This window comes from Zosterops lateralis, assembly GCF_965231275.1.
Source record: "Zosterops lateralis genome assembly, chromosome: 4".
Taxonomy (NCBI): domain Eukaryota; kingdom Metazoa; phylum Chordata; class Aves; order Passeriformes; family Zosteropidae; genus Zosterops; species Zosterops lateralis.
The window spans coordinates 36,494,610-36,512,351 of record NC_139765.1 but is presented as its reverse complement, the minus strand read 5'-3'; the positions used below and the strand labels follow the sequence as shown (position 1 = coordinate 36,512,351).

The window sequence follows — 17,742 nt, the reverse complement described above, 5'->3', positions numbered from 1 at the left end:
TGTGGGAAACTACACACAGAAAAGGCTACCTTTCAAGGAAATGGGTGATAATTTCACCACTGGGAGGGCATTTCCAGCTTCCAGTAGTCAAAGAGAAAGTTTGTTCCCTTAAGGAAAGTAAGGGGGAAACAGTACAAATATATTATTTTTCTGATGTATTATATCAAACATTGTCATTAGGCTTTTTTTAAGACTAGCAACCTCCTGGACTGTTTCCAAGGGAGCAAGAGGGTTTGTAGCAAAAGAGAACACTTTCTTAGGCAGAGTCATCCTGTTCCATAAAAGCATCAATCCTTTGCAGACCAGTAGACAATATTATGGCTCCCTATCCCATCAAAAGAAGCTTGCCCCAAACAGATACACTCAAGAGGAGTAGAGAAGAAGGTGACTTTCCCTTTCAGAACCCCTGTCCATGCTGTGTACGCTGCAGGCTACAGGGAGGATCCAGACAGTGGATGATAATTCAGCTGGGATTTTCCCAACGTTTCCCCCCTGTTTTAGGATGATTGCTTCATGGTATCTAAAACTGCCTAGCATGATATAAGGTGATATTTGGACAATAGTAAAGGAAAGTATAAACACAGCATCTGACTCTCTTCTCTTCACAACAACATAAATCAAGATGACTACCACTGGAATTCAGAAACACACTGATATAAACTGGTGTAAGAGCATTGCCAGGCTCTCTTTGGTGATGCTCGGGAACAAACTGCCTAATGCAGCCACTGTGACTAATCCTCTGCACTCTGCAGAGAAGAGACTGACTGACCATGCTCGGTAGTGAGGGAAGTCACATCACCCTCTGCCGTCTTGTACCGGCAGCACCTGCCTGACGTGTGGCAGCACATTACATGGTCACACGGTCGAGTGGCTGCTGTCCCCAGTCATCCTGGCTGCCAGATGCTGCCACTGCTGAGTTAGGACACTTGATTCCCTCATGAATCTTCTCCTGAAATGCCATGGCTTTCAGCCCAGGATGCCAAAAGCTCAGGTTACCTTAGAAGAGGGGCCTGAAGCCTGCAGTGGTGCAGGACTGGACCTACGGCGAGATCTGATGGATCTGCCTTCCAGGATAGTCACCCCTCTCAACAGGGAGAGGCAGTCAGTTGGGACCAAAAGCAGGTTTAGTCATGCAGGTTTCATTCATATCCACACGACTGTTAGAGCCCTGAGATACTATAACTGAAGCAGTCCCTGCAGTTACAGGAGGCACTGTATTGAACAATTTCACTATCTGATTTCTGTTTTCAATCATGCATATTTAATATTCTCTTAATGCACTTGCTTTGGAAGCATTTTCAGCTGGATTATATTTTAAAAGACAAATTCTGTGGAGCTGTCATGCGAACTCACAGGCTTTCAGTCACCCAAACTGATCCAAACTGTGAGAAGTGGATGCTCTCCATGTAGGAGTGAATGCAGAGAGAAATCATAGACTTGAATAAACCCATGCAGAATGACAGATTTTATACATTCATTTTGGTAAACACATTTAGATAGGTGCATGTAATTTCCAATACATGAAGCACAAGGCTCGAAAAGTAATGTGTTTCGAAAATGAAGCATAGATAGAGAATAATAAAAATAATTACTCATTGCCCTCTGCAAACATACTCAGAGAACAGGACCATGACATGGCTTCTCCAGATATTTTAGCCCTTGATAGTGAAGGGGCTAAAAACCTTGATTTTTGGGGTCAGTGTGCAAATGACAACTATGCAAAGGAAAATTTCTGAGACATCTCAGTATGGTGGCAAATGCATCTCATGATTTATTAATTAGACTAGAATTAATCAAAACTATGTATGAAAAGTCAAGGACATGCATAACTGTTCTAAAGATACACATTTTTGTAGGGTTAGGTAAGGTACTTTTGACTCACTACTTATTTTTGTACTAAGACATTCCAGTATTTTTACTTAAAGTTTTGACCTGCCACGAGAATAAACATGTAGCTTTAACTGCAGTATTTTGTTACAAAGTTCAACAGTTTACACACACTTTTAGTTGTTTTAAGTGTTGATAGCATAATACAAAGTGACTACTAAGAAATGTGCGCTAAAAGTCTTTTATTTCATTCTCACATTTCACAGTCCAGTAGAAGACAGAAGCTAAAAAAGCTGCCTAGTACTGAATCATGTGTACAGATGTGTACTCCATAAATATGTTTTGTCTCTGCCAAAGGGCTTGTTAAAAAAGCTTGTAAAAGAAGATAAAATTCATGTTGCAGAACAGAGAATCATGAGACTTTGTGCTACTTATTTCCCAGTTCAGCTGTTTTTTTGCTTGCCTGAAAATTAAAAAGTACCCAGACCTTAGGCTCCTTTCCACAGTGATTAACATAAAGTAAAACAAAGGGAAGAAAAATCTATGTGTCTGTGGTATTGGTGAACTGTTTTCCTTTTGGGAGAATATGACCTAAAATAATTTTCTGGTGTGTGTGGTGTTTAACCAATATTACAGACTTGTTCCTATTGCATGCCTGGTTAAGTAGAAGTGGATAAAACCTCTTTGGTCAATATGGAGAGCACTTCACACATCAGCTATGGAGCATTCAATGCAATCACATAGAAGAGCATTTCCTGCCATTGATCAACAATAATTCCTGGCATTTACAAGGCATCTTTAATCAGAGAGATAAAATGGCTGTGCAATGGTAATAAATTCTCAGAGTATCCCCCTGAATGAGATGACAGTTCTGGAATTACAAGTGAGCAAAGTAAATCATAGAGAAATTAAATACTTGCTTAATGTCAGATAGTAATTATTGTGGCAGTGTCCAGAAAAACATCTAACCTTACAGCCTTTTAGATTTGTGGGAAACAGGAGTAAACTTTGTCACTGTAGCAAATTGTCAGGTTTGTATCTGCCATTTGCTTATTCTGCACAGATCATAACCTCTTTGTTATTACAATGCAAAACAATGAAGAATCACGTTTCCATGCAATCATGTAAGATTGTACGTAGATTAGGAAGGGTCAGGGGATGCTTGAAGGGTGGAAAACTTTTTAAACTGCTGAGCCATTGCTAGCTTTTGAATGAGGAGCTCTAATGCAGAGGCACAGTAGCACAACGCCGTATTCTAGTTCTGCTGTTACTTGGTGGTGAAGGGACACCCATTCTGAAGAGAGATATAATAAGTTGCCCATAAACTATACTCACAGATGAGGCCCCAGTTTAAACAGGAAAAATTCTCTGTACAGACATACCTGGGAACAGAATTGGTTTGCAAATGTGTAGATCTGTGAAGAACAGGCTATAAATACCTGTTATAGATAATTGATAGATTAGATATAGATATAACAGATAGATTGTCAAGAGTATTTGTTTACAATCCAGTTCAGAGCTTTGGGGCAAAGCATAACTTCTTCAGAGTTGCAAGGAAAAATAATCTGAATAGTAAAATACTATAAAGATTTTTAGTTATTTTATCACCCTTGCTTTTATTATAAATAGGAGTGATGAACTGTCATGATTAATAGGATTTCTATTTCTGGAGGTTGAAAAGGAGGTAGGGGGTTGAAAACCCTCTTCCTCATGCAAATCAAATTGCAAATTATATCTAAGCCCTAGTACATTTAATAATATAGACAGTTAAAAAAAGATCCTCTCCTGTATACTCTGTGTCTTGTTCTGCTCTTTTAGCACTTCAGTCCTTATGGTTTCAAATATGTGCTTTGAGACCTGTTTCACACCCCCGGTTTCTAAATCTTATGTCATTCTTCTTCACAATTCTGAATTTAAATACAGGAAAAAAAAAAGACATTTATGGTTTAACATTTTAATAATGCTGCAGTCAGATTTTATTAGTGCTTCTCTGTTACATTTTGCATGAGATAGGAAAGAGTAATGAAGAGAACATCATTGTAGGGTTTTAGGCTTATGAGCTTAATGTATTATGATACAACAAAATGTATTATCTAAAGGTCCCTTTTTCACAAAGGCAAATGAAAGCGCCATAGATACAGCAATATAAAGCAGCCGTCAAACCAGCAATAACATTCCGTAATTGCAAAACCATTTTTGATTAAAATGTAATTTATTTTTTTTAAAAATGAAATAAAGCGCTTTAGGATCCCTGCTCTCGGCTGTATGCACGTTACGCTGCCTGTGAGAACAGAAATGAGCAGCTGAACAGAACTGAGCCTATTTTGTAACTTGTCCCCAAATCCGCAGCCATCTGGGCAGTGCGTGTGTGTTGGGATGAGAAGAGCCACCAGTGGGCACAAATGGTTGGAAGGAATTGCTTCCTCAGGAACTCCTCAGGACTGCTGGGGGGTTTCAAACATTCCCGCACCTGAGAGCAAAAACATAATTAAAACCTTCTTGCTTTCTTCCCGTGCTCTCCTTCGCTACCCTACCAGGCATGGAAGATAACTCCCAACGAAAAATGGACAGACATTGCTTAGTGCAGAACCAAATCTACATTAAAGGTAGAAGGTGAAGGGCTCTTTTTTCGCTCAAAATCCAACTTGTAACGAGCCTTGCTCCTCATCAGGAGTATCTCCGCAAACCTATGCTATACTAAATACTGATTCCAGCAGAACTGATACTGCTGTCTCCAAACACACGGCGGATGTACAGACATATATGCACAGCCCCTATGTGAGCAGTGGTGTATATAAATGTATAAACACCGCACACCCCCTGTGTGAGCAGTGGTGTGTATAAATGTACAAACACCGCACACCCCTATGTGAGCAGTGGTGTATATAAATGCACAAACACCGCACAGCCCCTGTGTGAGCAGTGGTGTATATAAATGCACAAACACCGCACACTCCGGGTCGACCCCGCACCAGCCCGTCCCTCCCGCGCGCGGGCTCTGAGGGGACGCGGCGGCGCGCGGCGGCGCGGGCACGCGCAGTACCCGGCATGCAGCGGGCGCGGGGCTGGCAGGAAGATGGCGGCGCCGCTGGAGGAGTACGAGAAGGAGGCGGGCTGCGTCCCCATCCTGCACCCCGAGGTGCGATCGGCCCGCCCGCGGGGAGCGCGGCGCGGGAGCGGGGCTCGGGGCGCGGCCGGACGGCGTTCCGCCGTGGGGCGGGGGGAGCGGGGCTCGGCGGGCGGGGAGCGCGGAGGGCGGGAGGTGTGCCGCCGCCCCCCGCCGCCGGCCTGGGTGTGCGCGGCGGCGGCGCCGGGCCGGGGTGGGCAGGGCCGGGCCGGGCCGGGCGGGGAGGCGGGTGCGGTGGCGGTGGCGGGGAGCGGTGCAGGGGCTGCCGCCGGCCCCCCGTGCGCCCTGGCCGGCCATCCCGCCCGCCCCTAGCCGGGGAGCGAAGCAGCGGCGGGGCAGAGGCGCCCCGGGTGGTGCCCCCGCCCCGGCCCCTGTCGGGCCCGCCCCGGCCCGGCTGCCCCGGGGGAGCGGCCCGCAGGAATAAACGTTTCCCGTTGGGTTTGGATGGCCCTGGTCTGCAGCTCACCCGCAGGTCAGGGCTGGCCCCATCCAGCCCAGCGCTCCCCGTGGCGTGGGCTTATTTTGAGAGCAAGCGGTCTGTTCTTTCCGCTGTGTTGACGGCGGGGGGAATGTTTGCAGGTAACATGTAGAGGTCATTTCGTGCCATTTTTTTTGCCCTTCTATTGTGCCGCCCACCTTTGTCAGCACCATGTGTGTATTCTTGAGGACTAGTATGATTGTTTGGAAACGTATTTTTAATAGTTTAGAAAAGCTTTTACATGTAGACTTGTCACCGGATACGTTAAGGGCTGTAAGAATTGATTTTTCAGCCTAAAAGACAGATAAGTGCATATGTCAGGCTCCAGGTTTTTGCTAAACAGATGGTATCTTTTCCTTAAACAGTATCTTAAAAGGCTGTTAGTTTATTTGATGACTGAAAGGCTCTGTAGGCCTCTATATGTGGTTGTGTCCCTTACCTGCTCTACCTCTCTAAACCGTGCCCGTGACTTTGGAATAGAACAGTCTGTTCTGAAGCTAGCAATAAACCCCAAGTATGTGTCTCGATTTTTTTGTTGTTGTTGGTTTGGGGTTTTTTTGGGATTTATTTTAAGGGATGTGTGTAGACTGTTGCTACACGTTTTTTCAGCCTAACTGGAGTCAGTTAAATGCAATATCCTCGGTAGCAATGTCTGATGATTTTCAGAAGTGACACAAGTTTTCAGTAGTGATCCAGACTACAGGATGTTGATGCTCTTTGAAAGAGAGTGTTCTTAACTTGTGGAAACTTTAGATAGGCAATCTAAGACTGGAAAATGGAATAAAGAGCATTTACAGCTTGTCAGAAATTCATTGTGTTTTAAAGATTGAGGACTGGTGTTTGTTAACTTTGAGAAATTAGTGTATAGCAAACTAAAATCTCTCAAACTGGTAGTCTAGCTATTAATCTGGTAGAATTTTCATACTGTACCTTTGATACATAAAGTTGAATGTGTGCACAAAAGATGGGAAAGGAAGTTAGTATATATTGTGTGCTGTAGCATCAACTGGAGTCTTTTAATACACAATAAATATCACTAGTTTGGAGGGAGTTTTACTCGATTTTTCCAGAAATGCTGAGTGTCTGACTAGATCTTACAAGATTGTGTCTACATGGATTTGTAGAGTGTTTCCTTATTCTCCGAAGTCTTTATGCAGATAAGCTTTAAAAGAGAAGGATGTTTTTCATGTTGGTGGTGAGACAGACTGGCTGTTAACAGACACTCCAGAAATGCTCCTTTAAAACCTGAATGCTTGTGTGCTGTAGCGGGGCTGTGTTGTCACAGAGCTGCCCCTGAACAATGCGCTGCATCTGTGCTCGGTCCTTTCTGAAGGTCAGGGGCCTCCACACATGGTGATTTCCACTTTTTAAGAAAATAGCACTATGTCCTTATGTAAGTAGTGACGTTGGAACATATAATCAGATTCAACATTTGTACACATGTAAAACTGATGCTTTTTATAGGACTGTCACAATCTTAACCATTTTTTTTGTTTCATGGTGCTGTATTTTATTGTCGGTATCTTTTTCAGGTATTCTTTGTGAGCCTTTTTGATGAGGTTTTTGCTTCTTACTGTCTTTTTGTATCGACTAATTTGGATTGCATTCAAATTGTTTGAAGTTTTTGGGGTTTTTTGTTTGTTTGTTTTCTTTTGGAGTTTTTTAAGGGGTGTGTTTGTTTTTATCTGGGCTCTAAGGCTTTGCATTTTGCCATGAAATACTATGAATACAATACTATTGTTGTAGGAAAGAGGTTCGAAGGAGTAGTGAAAAGTTACTTAAATACTGTCATTCTAGGAGATCTTTTTATTTGTTTGTGGAAGACTCAGTTTAAAATGATTCAGTAGTTTAAGTAAGAAGAGATAGAAACTGATGGAAATATGAATGCTTTAGGAAACTTATGGTGGGAGGGCTTTTGATGGGGTTTGTGTTGAGTTCTTGGGCCTTCCTTGCTCCCTCCCTCAGGAATGCAAGCTGCACTTAAGTAGTCGACTCTTTCCAAGGATATTTATTCTGCCTTATGACAAACTCAGTTTAGGATGACAGTGTAGATCCCACTTTCCTAGCTGTGAGATTGCTAGTGGAACCACAGAGCTTCTGAAGGTAATTTTAGTGGTGAAGTGCAACAAATAATATTAACTGCACATGTGATACTTGTACAGTGATGTTATAGTATGTGATAAATGCTTGGAGAACTGCTGGCTAACTGATACCACTTGGAAATAGTTGTTAGGATTATTCCTGAATTTCATTGTTCATAAAAGTCTTGGAGGAGTTAGACTGCTAGACTCAGTTTTTTTTCTGTAAGGATTTAGATGTAGTATCAAAATTGTCAATAATAAAACTTGCAGACAAACAAGATGGATGGGTGCATAGCAGGGAGGATGGAACTGTACAAAACCATCTAGAATTCATGTGAAATTATGCTGGTAAAGCAAGGCACAGCTTAGTGCAGCTGTATTCACAGTAGTGCACTGAAGGTAAGGAGCATATGCATGGGATTGTATCCCAAAAGTTATTGACTGATAGGATACAAACATGAACAAGCAATTCAGCAGAACTTCTCAGAGTATAATGCTTTGTTTAAAAATGTATAAGAACAAGGAGCTCATTTTTGGCTGAACATGTGGTAATGCTAATGATGACATTTTGTCTTTAAAAATTATTGTTAAATAGTCAGGAGTATGGAAAAGGATTAAAAATTATTTTAATAATGCCTTATGGTAAAAGGCCTAAAAAAGCCCTGGTCACATTATCTGAAAAAGTGAGAGGTATCTTTTTATTCGCCTATGTGAATTATTTTCTTACTGAAATCCAGTGCTTTATTCAATTTATGCTTAACAAGACCCAGTGACTGGAAAGTGAAGTTGAATGGGATCAAACTGAAAAGCACAAGTGGTAAATGCTGAGAGTGAGTAATCGTTGTAATGCAGGAAGGAGGGCAGTGCTGGATTATCCAGCTGTTGATGTTTTCAGCTGGAGTTCAGAGATCTTTCTATTGACCAAATGCAAGTTTCTTAATTCCACAAATGGATAACTGAGCGCTGTGTGAAGTATGTGAATATAGAGGAGTGACTGTGATTCGTACACGTGAATTCTTCAGTAGGATTGGCCAAAGGCAGCCCCGTGGGTGCAGGTCTCAGAATGGACACGGCATTGGTTGACCAGCAGTGTGGTGTGGTAGCTGCATTACGAGGGATGCAGAGCACTCTGAGATGGCAGAGTAACTCTGGGCTAAGTAGTCCCTGCTGGTTTGTTTCCTTCTCCCACTGTTTGGGTTTCTGGTGACAGAAGAGCAATCTCTGCGTCCTTTTATACAGTGTAGTCCTGGAATGGGAATGCTGCTCATGCTGGTTATGTTTGTTATCCTCTGGTTAAATTATTTTAGTGGGCCAACAGACTTGACTTTAAATTCTTTGGATCTTCTAAATAAGAGTGAATTCCTGACTCTTCTGTGGTAGATGATGATAGGTTTGGATGTTTTATTGTGAAATTCAAGGGGCAGGAAGGCAGAAGAATCTTAGAAAATGGATTTTGCTTGTAATGCACCTTTGTATTATTCTAGATGTGTGCCTAGTATGGCTCTAACTGCCAGAGGTATTGCAGCTGTCGAGAGCTGCATCTCTTCCTAAATGGTCAGAACTATTACTGGGGATGAAGATCTGGTTTGTTACTTCAGTGTAGTGCATTTACCAGTGTCAGGTGCTGTGGGATGTATTTGAGAAAGATGGAAGTTACTGTTTATTACAGACATCTCTTGGCATTAAAAAAATCTTGTCCAAGAACAATCTTCCTGCAAAGTTGAAAAGCAGTTTTAACAGTTATGGGCTCTGTTTGACAGGAATTTTTCCAGATGGAAGCTGTCATTCTTATCTTTGTCTCTTTCCTTGTGGTTCAATTTGTAACTACCTAGGAAGTTAAAAGCATATACAGTTGTATTTCTTGTTGGTGATTTGAAGAAAACAAGTCAACCTACTGTGAATAGCTTGGTTCTAATTTTTCCTGTTCAGAATTTCAATGAAAGGCCTGACTTTCCAGCTCTGTTCTCTGTGGAATTCTATAGATATTGTTGGGGTTCTGCTTGAGTGCTGATTGTTCTTAATTGTCCTGTACAGATGCAAGACTTGCTGTGATGTTTAGTCAGGATCACTCTAGAGACTAGTCTTGCATTTGTGAGCTCAGTCAAAGATCAGGTATCACTTATTATACTGCTTAGAAAGTACAACAGAACTGTGAAGTCTCAGACAAATTAGCATACTTGATATTGAAGATTGAGCCTTGCTTTGAGTATCTTGGGTGGCTTCAGAGGTTGAGGATGGAAAGGACTGCAGGTCTAATCCAACCTTATATCACAGGCTGAAGTTTTTTAAACTAATTCTTTTTATTGCCAGAGTGCTAATTATAAAGTAAAAAAGAAAATAAAATCCTATGGTAATAGGTCATATTGCATAACTGGCAAAGTTGCCCTCAAATTTAATTAGTCTGTTTAAGACTTAAACATGTTTCTAGTCTGAATTTAATTTATTTCTGTTCATTACATCTTGCGAGATATCTATCCAAATATAGGTCTGTCTGTATCTGTTTAATGTGCTGATGATTATCAGATCCCTACACTACTGTTATGGTCTGTTGTCGTCCTGACCCTTTGGAGTCTCTCATGTTCCTTCGTTCTTTCAGTGTTTCAAAACATGAAAGCATCAATGGCTTTGCTGTCAGTGCAGTGGCTGCTGCAGGAGCTTGGGAGCAGAGCAGTGTTCTGACAGTCAGTAAATGCCCTCTGCATGACCCATCCCTGGAAGTCTTCAAGGCCAGGCTGGGTGGGGCTCTGAGCTCTGCTGACAGGTGTCCTTGGCCACGGCAGAGGAGTTGGAACTAGATGGTCCCTTCCAACCAAGGCCATCCATCCTGTGATTCCTGCTCATCATTCCCCATACATATATTTGTGCTGGTCTTATTGGGAACTGTGTCACACTGGAAACTTGTACTCAGATCACGACCGTCCTTTTGAGGTAGTTTCTAGGATAGGTCTTTATTTTAGATAGAACTTAGCTTTTGTTGATATTTAAAACTCCTAATTTTGTCCTGTCCCAAGTTGTATCATAAGAGAGTATTAGTTATTCCCTTTTTCTCTCTCCACACACTCCCTGCCCTCCCCTCCCAGTAAGAATTATCTCTAACTGTTGTTTACTTCTAGGTTGCCGACAATGGTGGAACAGGGTGGGTCAAGGTACAGCGTCTGAAAGCTGCTTAGTGTTTTCATATTGACACTTCTCTGGGAGTTTAAAAATGGGAACTACTGAAAAAACCAGGACAGGGTTTTTTTGGAGCATATTCCTGAACTAGGAGAGTATGTAGAATAGTCACAAAGCAAATCATAAGAAAAAAGCTTGCTTACCTGTAGTTTTTAATACATGCAAGATAAACCACATTAACTTTAATTATGTTCCAATTTCTTGACGAAACCAAACACTTTGGACATTAACTGTGTTTGACCATTGCTACTAATTTATCAAATGAAAGTGACAGGTTTAATTTCCTGTGAAGCCATGGTACTAATCTTTGCTAGTTTGCTCTATTACTAGTATTTGCTTTTTTGTCAGTTTAATATCAAAACCTAGAAAAGCCAGCAATAACTTAAAATGGTTACAGTTTATAACCCATGTCATCTTGTATCCAGACTGCAGGAGTTTCTTCTGGCTTAATGAATAGGAATATTCACATCTTTTGGACTATATAGTTGACCCAAACAACCAGTATTTTACAGTAGTTTAATACTTGCTCTATAGAAAGCATTTTATTGGGGCAGTTTAAATTTTTTGGTCAGACTTTTTGTTCTGCACTTAGCAAACATTTTCAGATTTTGTGGGTTTGTGCTTTTATTGACAGTTCTATCATTTTTACTTTTAATTTTGACAACTTCTGCTAATTTCTTTTATTGTTAGGATGGTGCTTGCCCTTCTAGGGTTAGGAAGGTATTGTATCCTTTTGCTAGCATTTTGTTTTTTCATGTTTTTCTGATTTGTCATGGTCATTGCCAATGCTTCACTTGGCATTCTTACAAGATTTTCTTTAGAGTTGTTTTGTTACAGTTCCCTTTGTAAATGGCACAGTTTTTTACCACTCTGATCTTTTTCTCAGTGGTAAAATTGTCACTTCTTGGGCATCTGGTAAAACACTTAAACTAGTTTTCAACCATTTACAATTTTTGTTCTATGTACCTTCTTCTGATTTGGGCAGTAGTTGATTTTAAAGTTAAAGTTTTGTTTTGAGACAGGCCCTCTTAATGTATGTCTGGTTTGACCCATATTTGTGTTGATTCACTTTACCTTTACTTATTAAGCACAGGCTTTATTTCTCTCAGATTTCACAGATCAGTCTTTCAGCAGTGCTTGTTTCACTGTGTTTGTCTGTTTGCTTAGGAAAGTAACAAAACTTTATGGATGTGGAAGAAAATTTACAAATTAAGGAGGAAAATGTTTGTTTGCTGTTTGCTTGAAAACTGAACAATATTGCCACTGGTACTGATGTGTTTAGATAGAGCAACCTCAGTAATTGATATTTCAGCACGCACACTGTCCTCTGAGGCTTTTCAAAGACAGTATGAGATAAAGATTTGACTTTCATGGTATCCTTGGAGTTGAGAGAAACACTGGGGTATATTACAAATGAGACTGTGGAGCAAAGTAGAAAGCTTTTTCTGAAGGCAAAGGGAGCCTGGCTGAATCGAAGCCTTGGACCTGTCACGCCCAGTACATGGTGTAACATTAGACTATAATTTGTCTTGTGCAATTCTGAGATCTAGTAATTTCTTCCTACACTTGTAGGATGCCCTGAGGTATATAGAAGTGTTTCCTTGCTTCTCTCTATGAAGGAGGAGGTGCCAGAAGTGGAGGATAGTGGGAATGCTGTGGTCAGAGCTTGGAAAGCTGCTCAAGATCAGAAGATGACTCAAACCAGGAGTGAGTGCAGTGGCAAGAGAGGGAGGACGTCAGAGCATACTCTGAGAACACCAGCATTGCTGCCCCTTAAGGATGTGATTTTATAATTGAGTTTAAACTGGTCTCAGGCCATGGTGGAACCCAGACACAGCTCCTCACCTGTCTTGGAGTGAGCTCTTGCAGTTGTGTGGCCACTGGGTGACCTGGGGGGATGGGTCTGTGACCTGATCTGTCACCTTTACTGTGCTCTTGTGAGAATGCACAAGAGGTAATGGAGAAGGTGCAGCCAGTACCAGCAGTGTGATCACCTGCCTGATTGCAGGTCACTTTTAGCTTGTCTTAAGCTGATTGTGATTGAGATGATTCTGGCTGTACTCACATGCCAGTGATGCTTGTCTGGTCCCAGTATGAGCCAGCTGGAAGTAAATCAGTAGAAAATGTATCCAGTAAAAAAACCACTGTGAATAACTTTCTGCCAGTTCACTAAGCTGCTCATGGAAGGGTCGAGTGCACTAAAGCATTGACAGAAGGTCGATGGGGAGCTGGCAGTCCCCATACTTGGGTGCATTTTTGAAGTTTAGCACTTTAACAGAGTGAAATATGTAAATGTTTTTACATTAATCTCATGACTGACTCCTAATGCTAGGTCTTTCAGGGATTATTTTTTCAAGGTTTATGGCTCTGTAACCTCATGTATTATGAAACCTAGACCTGTGTAAGTCACTTGGAAAAAGAATAGTTCCATTTTTGCCAAAGTCCAGAGATTTTTGGCTGAGAACATAATATAACACCCCTTGAAAAGAAAGCCAAAAAGATAAATGTACATGTTGATGTAAGTTGCTGACTAAACAAAAGTTTTTTAGTGAGCTTTACACCATAGCATTTTAAGCTTTTAATTTTTTTAACCTTTAGAAATGTTAGTAAATGTAGCGCTTTTTAAAACATGCGCTTTTGGTGCTGTCTGTGCAAATACAAGGCCTCTTTAAAAGCCTCTTTGTGAAGCTGTGGCTTCCTAAAGTATAAGACTGCTCTATTTAGGAGCATCTTCAAGGAAATTACTAGAAAACAATGAACTGGTTGTGGGTGCATGTTTTGAAGACATGAAACTTATCGTTATCAGCTGTGCTTTAAATCACATGAGCTCTGACCTCTGCATAGAGTGGTTGGATTAAGGCCTCTAGTTGAGCATCTCTAACTTGTTATGTAAAAAATTAGATCCATGTTGGAGAGTATGCAGGATTATGCTCTCTGTGTGATGCCTGACTTGCATGTGGGTGGAAATCTGTAGCAGCAAAAGGACTGCTTTATGGTGTTTGAGGTGAGGCTTTTCTCAATCTATTTCACCACTTTTTAAAGAAAGCATTGTCAACTTAAACTATAGATTGATTTAAAAAAGACTGAGTATTAGACACAGATTTATTTCCATTGTATATGTATTCTATAATTGGCTTCTGTAGGGATTTTCATAAATGCATCTTTTCTTTTAGTGCGTCAAGAAACTGCAATTAGACCAAAATTATAGGAGGTAAACTGAACAGACTTCACAAAATGCAGTAAAATGGAAAAAGTAATGGAAAACAGTAACAGGAACACCATTGAATAGAAGTTCATTTTATCGTGTCATACTCATTTTGTGTAATTTAGTGCTATAATGGGGGCAGAGAGAATCCTAATGTTAATGGTTAAGGATCAAAGGAAGGCAAGTCTGATGGTACATATTTGCAAGCCAAACACTGAACTTTTTGTTTTAAATGCATAATTTGATCAGTTAATAAAAAAAGTGGTATGACATGCTTCTTCTTTTTTTTTTTTTTTTTTTTTTTTTTTTTTTTTTTTTTTTTTTTTTTTTTTTTTTTATGCAGAATGTAGTCTTGTTTTGGTGGAAATTTTGTAGCATGGATTAGCTAAACTGAAGGTGTATGTGAATCATCCCAGTCCAGACAATCTAACAGCTCATAGCTACTGAACACTCTGGCTCCTCAAAGTTATGGACCTACATAGCCCTAGAGAATTCTTAACTTTCTGGGCTGGGTGTTGGTGTGACTATGGGAAGGATCAGACTGTCCCCAGCTGATGACAGTCAACAGTTAGATTAGCTGTTGCAGCAGTAAATGTTGGGAGAAACTGGTTTCTAGAGAAGAAAAATCTACTCTTCTTATGCCTGTAAAGGGTTAATCGTGATTCCCTCTAACACTAAGACATGTGAGCCTCTGTTTCTGTGACTTCATGTGTTGCAGAATTAGCTGAAGGGGCAGGGGAAGGAAAGTTACCATAAACTTAAGAAGAGAATCTTCCATAAAAACTATTCAAATACCAGCAGTATCTCTTTTTTGTGTTTTTGTTGTGTTTGATTGATTTGCTTGTATTTAGTGAGCATTTTTCTATTAATGTGGATTCATGAGTGACTAGTTTTTGTGTATATAAATGAATGTGGGTGTTTATAATATGCAAATAACTATGTATAAATTTGTCTGTATAGATTCTTGCACCTTTTTAAAAGTAGGAGGAAAACTGGGAGAGCAAACTAAAAGGCACTATATTGCAGTAAATGAAGAACAGGGAAATTGAACATCCAAATATGGGGGAAGGAATCCTTTAATACTAACCTCCAGTAGTCCTGCTAAATGTAACACACATACATGAGGATTATTATTCAGCTTCCCTGAAACAGTTGCAGTCACTTCCAATTTTATTATGAGTATCTGACTGCAGCCAGATATGAAAACAGTGTAGTCATCAATTAAAAAGAAATTATTTTGTTTCCATTAAGAAACAGAGGCAATAGCATGCAATATTTTGTGGAAGGTAATACTTCTATTTTGAACCTTTTATTTTGAAACTTGTTAGTATTTTTTCTTTAAGTCTCAATGATCTTGGTCACCATTCAGAATTTGAGTGTCTGATTTTGATCATGGCGTGGCTTCCTTGCAGCAACCTCGCAGAATGTTAAAGGAAAAGCAGTCTTGGCCATCTGCTAATGCCTACCAGAGCCATGTGTGGCAGCTGTAAGCAGCAGTTCTTTTCCTCCCCTCCTTATGGCCGAGCAGGAATATTGACCTATTCATATCCTTCTGCTATGTATAATTGTGAATTAGGAAGTTGCTGTCTGTTGTGGTTTAGGTTTGCTTATCCAAGTCACGGCACCATTTATGTGGAAGTTTTACATTTGCCCAATTTGTTTGCTAACTGAGATATAGGATTTTGGGAGGAAAAGGCAGAAGCAGGCTCAACTAAGAAGCAAAACCAGATAGATTTTATTAACATACAGTAAGAGAAGTAAAATAAGAAAAGACAAAAAAAGAATAAAACCCAACACAAATTAATTTCTAAAGCCACACTCAAAAAAACCTCTCACTACGAACTCTTCATTTTCTACAAACAATGTAAAGAGGCAAAACTCAGAACTCCGGGTCAGTACCACTTATAAAACAGTCTTTCATTCAGTCTTTGAGAGAGAGAGAAGTCACTCCTGTGGTTTGGTAACTTTCACACAAAAGCAGCCCGCCCAGAGAATCTACGTCTGTGGAACTTCCTATATCAGGTAGCCTTTCCCATGATTACCTATGGGCCATGGGTTTCACAAACTGGGGTGGTATCTTTTAAAAATGAGCTGTTTCAGAAAAAACAGGATGTTTTTCAACTCAGGGAGCAGAGATGGTCTCCTCACTTCTTCACTGGCAGAGGGCGTTTTCTCATCTCTGTCTGTTCAACTCTCACGGGGGCACAAAAATATTCACTGAGTTCATCACAGATACCTTTGCTCAAATCCACAAATCATCTCCCCAATTTATATTGTCCACGATTTAGAAGATTATCTTGTTACCAAAATCCAGATATTTTCAGCCTAGAACCAAGGCAACTCGTCATCTCTATCACTTAAAAAAAAGTCAGTCTTTTTTTACTGACTTTGAGATCTCCATATTGTCCCTCCACATGTCTCCAGCTTGGCCTTTTCTCTCATCTCCGAGAAGGATTGGGGTTTAAAGTCTCACTCTGTGTTAGTAAAGAGTTAAAGCCTGTCCCGGCGGGCGGTGCTCCGGTGATCTCTGCGCGGCAGCCGCAAATGGACACCTTGTCTTCCATCCCTCCATCTGATGGCTCCAGCCGCTGCCAGCTGCTCTGTAAAGCCCAGCGTGGAGTGGGAGGGAGAGATCCCAGCCTCCCCCCGGGCCAGGGGTGCCGGCAGACAGGAGGGCCGGGGCACGGTCCTGCCACAGCCCAGCCCGATCCCTGCCCCGGCCCAGACACACGGAGCTGCAGCCCCGCCTCCCCTGCCCTGCCCTGGGGCAGCGGCTCCCGGATCCCGGCCGGGCCCGGCCCTCCTGGGGCGGCCAGGGCCTGAGCCGGGCTCTCTTCAGCTGCCCATGAGTTACCTGCTCGCCGGAGGGGGGAGAAAGTGTCTCCAACCCAGCTTCAGCTTTTATATGGGTATTACCAAAAGTCGCCTTCTGTTTTCTGAATGGTCAGAACTGCATGTGAAGTCCAAAACCTGCCCCCCCCCCCCCCCCCCGCCATAGGTGCCTGTCCTGTCCATAGAATTCCAAGGTCCTAGCAGAGAGATACTGTTTCAACCCATGACACTATCTCAGATTAATTCAGTCTTGGTCATCTTATTCTTTCGTGCATAACTTTTTTTTATTTCTGTAAATACTATTCTCAGTGTCCTTCTTAAGCTCATTTCATTTAGGCTTTTTTATTGGAAAAGATTGAAAGCTTTGAGTGTTGGGGGGAAATGAGCACAACTTATGCATTTGGTTATGAGGAGGACTGATTGGAAATGCCGATACTAGCAGAGCTTTCAAGAATAAACATTTTCCCCTCACCTCTCCCTTGCACTTCATGCTTTTTCCTTTGGAGTTACATTTCATATTTTGCATTATCTTCTCTTTCCCCATCTTACTGGTCCTGTTTTCCAGAGGGGGTTTGCTTTTTTTCTGTGTTGTTTCTTTTTTTACCAAAATATGTATTTTTTAATTCTCTTTTGTTATTTTGTGGTGTTTTGTTGTTGTTTTTTTTTTTTTTTTTTCCTACACTGCATTACTTGTGCATCTGTGCAAGCAATCTGCACATTTTGTGACTAATGAGTAATGTCAAAGTAGTCACAGATGCATGTGAGTGATTTGGGCCTTGTCAAAGGATAGTCACTGAAGTGGATGCTCATCCAGAAGAAGTGATCCTTGGTAGGAATGAAGGAACCAAATATCAGTTTTACAGATGAGCAGAATTTGTCTTTCTTGCAACCTTCCATACCAGCCAACTCTAGTAATTTCTAAGCAGAATAATTTTCTTCAACCTGTCAGCCCAGCTTCTTGGTTATATAAAAGTTGAAGTTTGTTGTCCATGATTACTTAGTCAGATTAACAATTGGCAGG

The 17,742-nt window shown here is 41.1% G+C and overlaps 2 protein-coding genes across 2 annotated transcripts in view; one reads left to right on the top strand and one right to left on the bottom strand.

The window, feature by feature from the left end:
• Nucleotides 1-17,742, bottom strand: part of OSBPL8 (oxysterol binding protein like 8) — a 396,216-nt gene that overhangs the window by 134,470 nt on the left and 244,004 nt on the right. The gene's annotated exons all lie outside the window — the stretch shown is intronic.
• ZDHHC17 (zDHHC palmitoyltransferase 17) overlaps nt 4,878-17,742 on the top strand; it is a 68,383-nt gene continuing 55,518 nt past the window's right edge. The window contains exon 1 of the mRNA XM_083860369.1: nt 4,878-4,966. Within this exon, the coding sequence (XP_083716495.1) occupies nt 4,904-4,966 (63 nt within the window). The 5' untranslated portion in view covers nt 4,878-4,903. The remainder of the gene's footprint in view (nt 4,967-17,742) is intronic.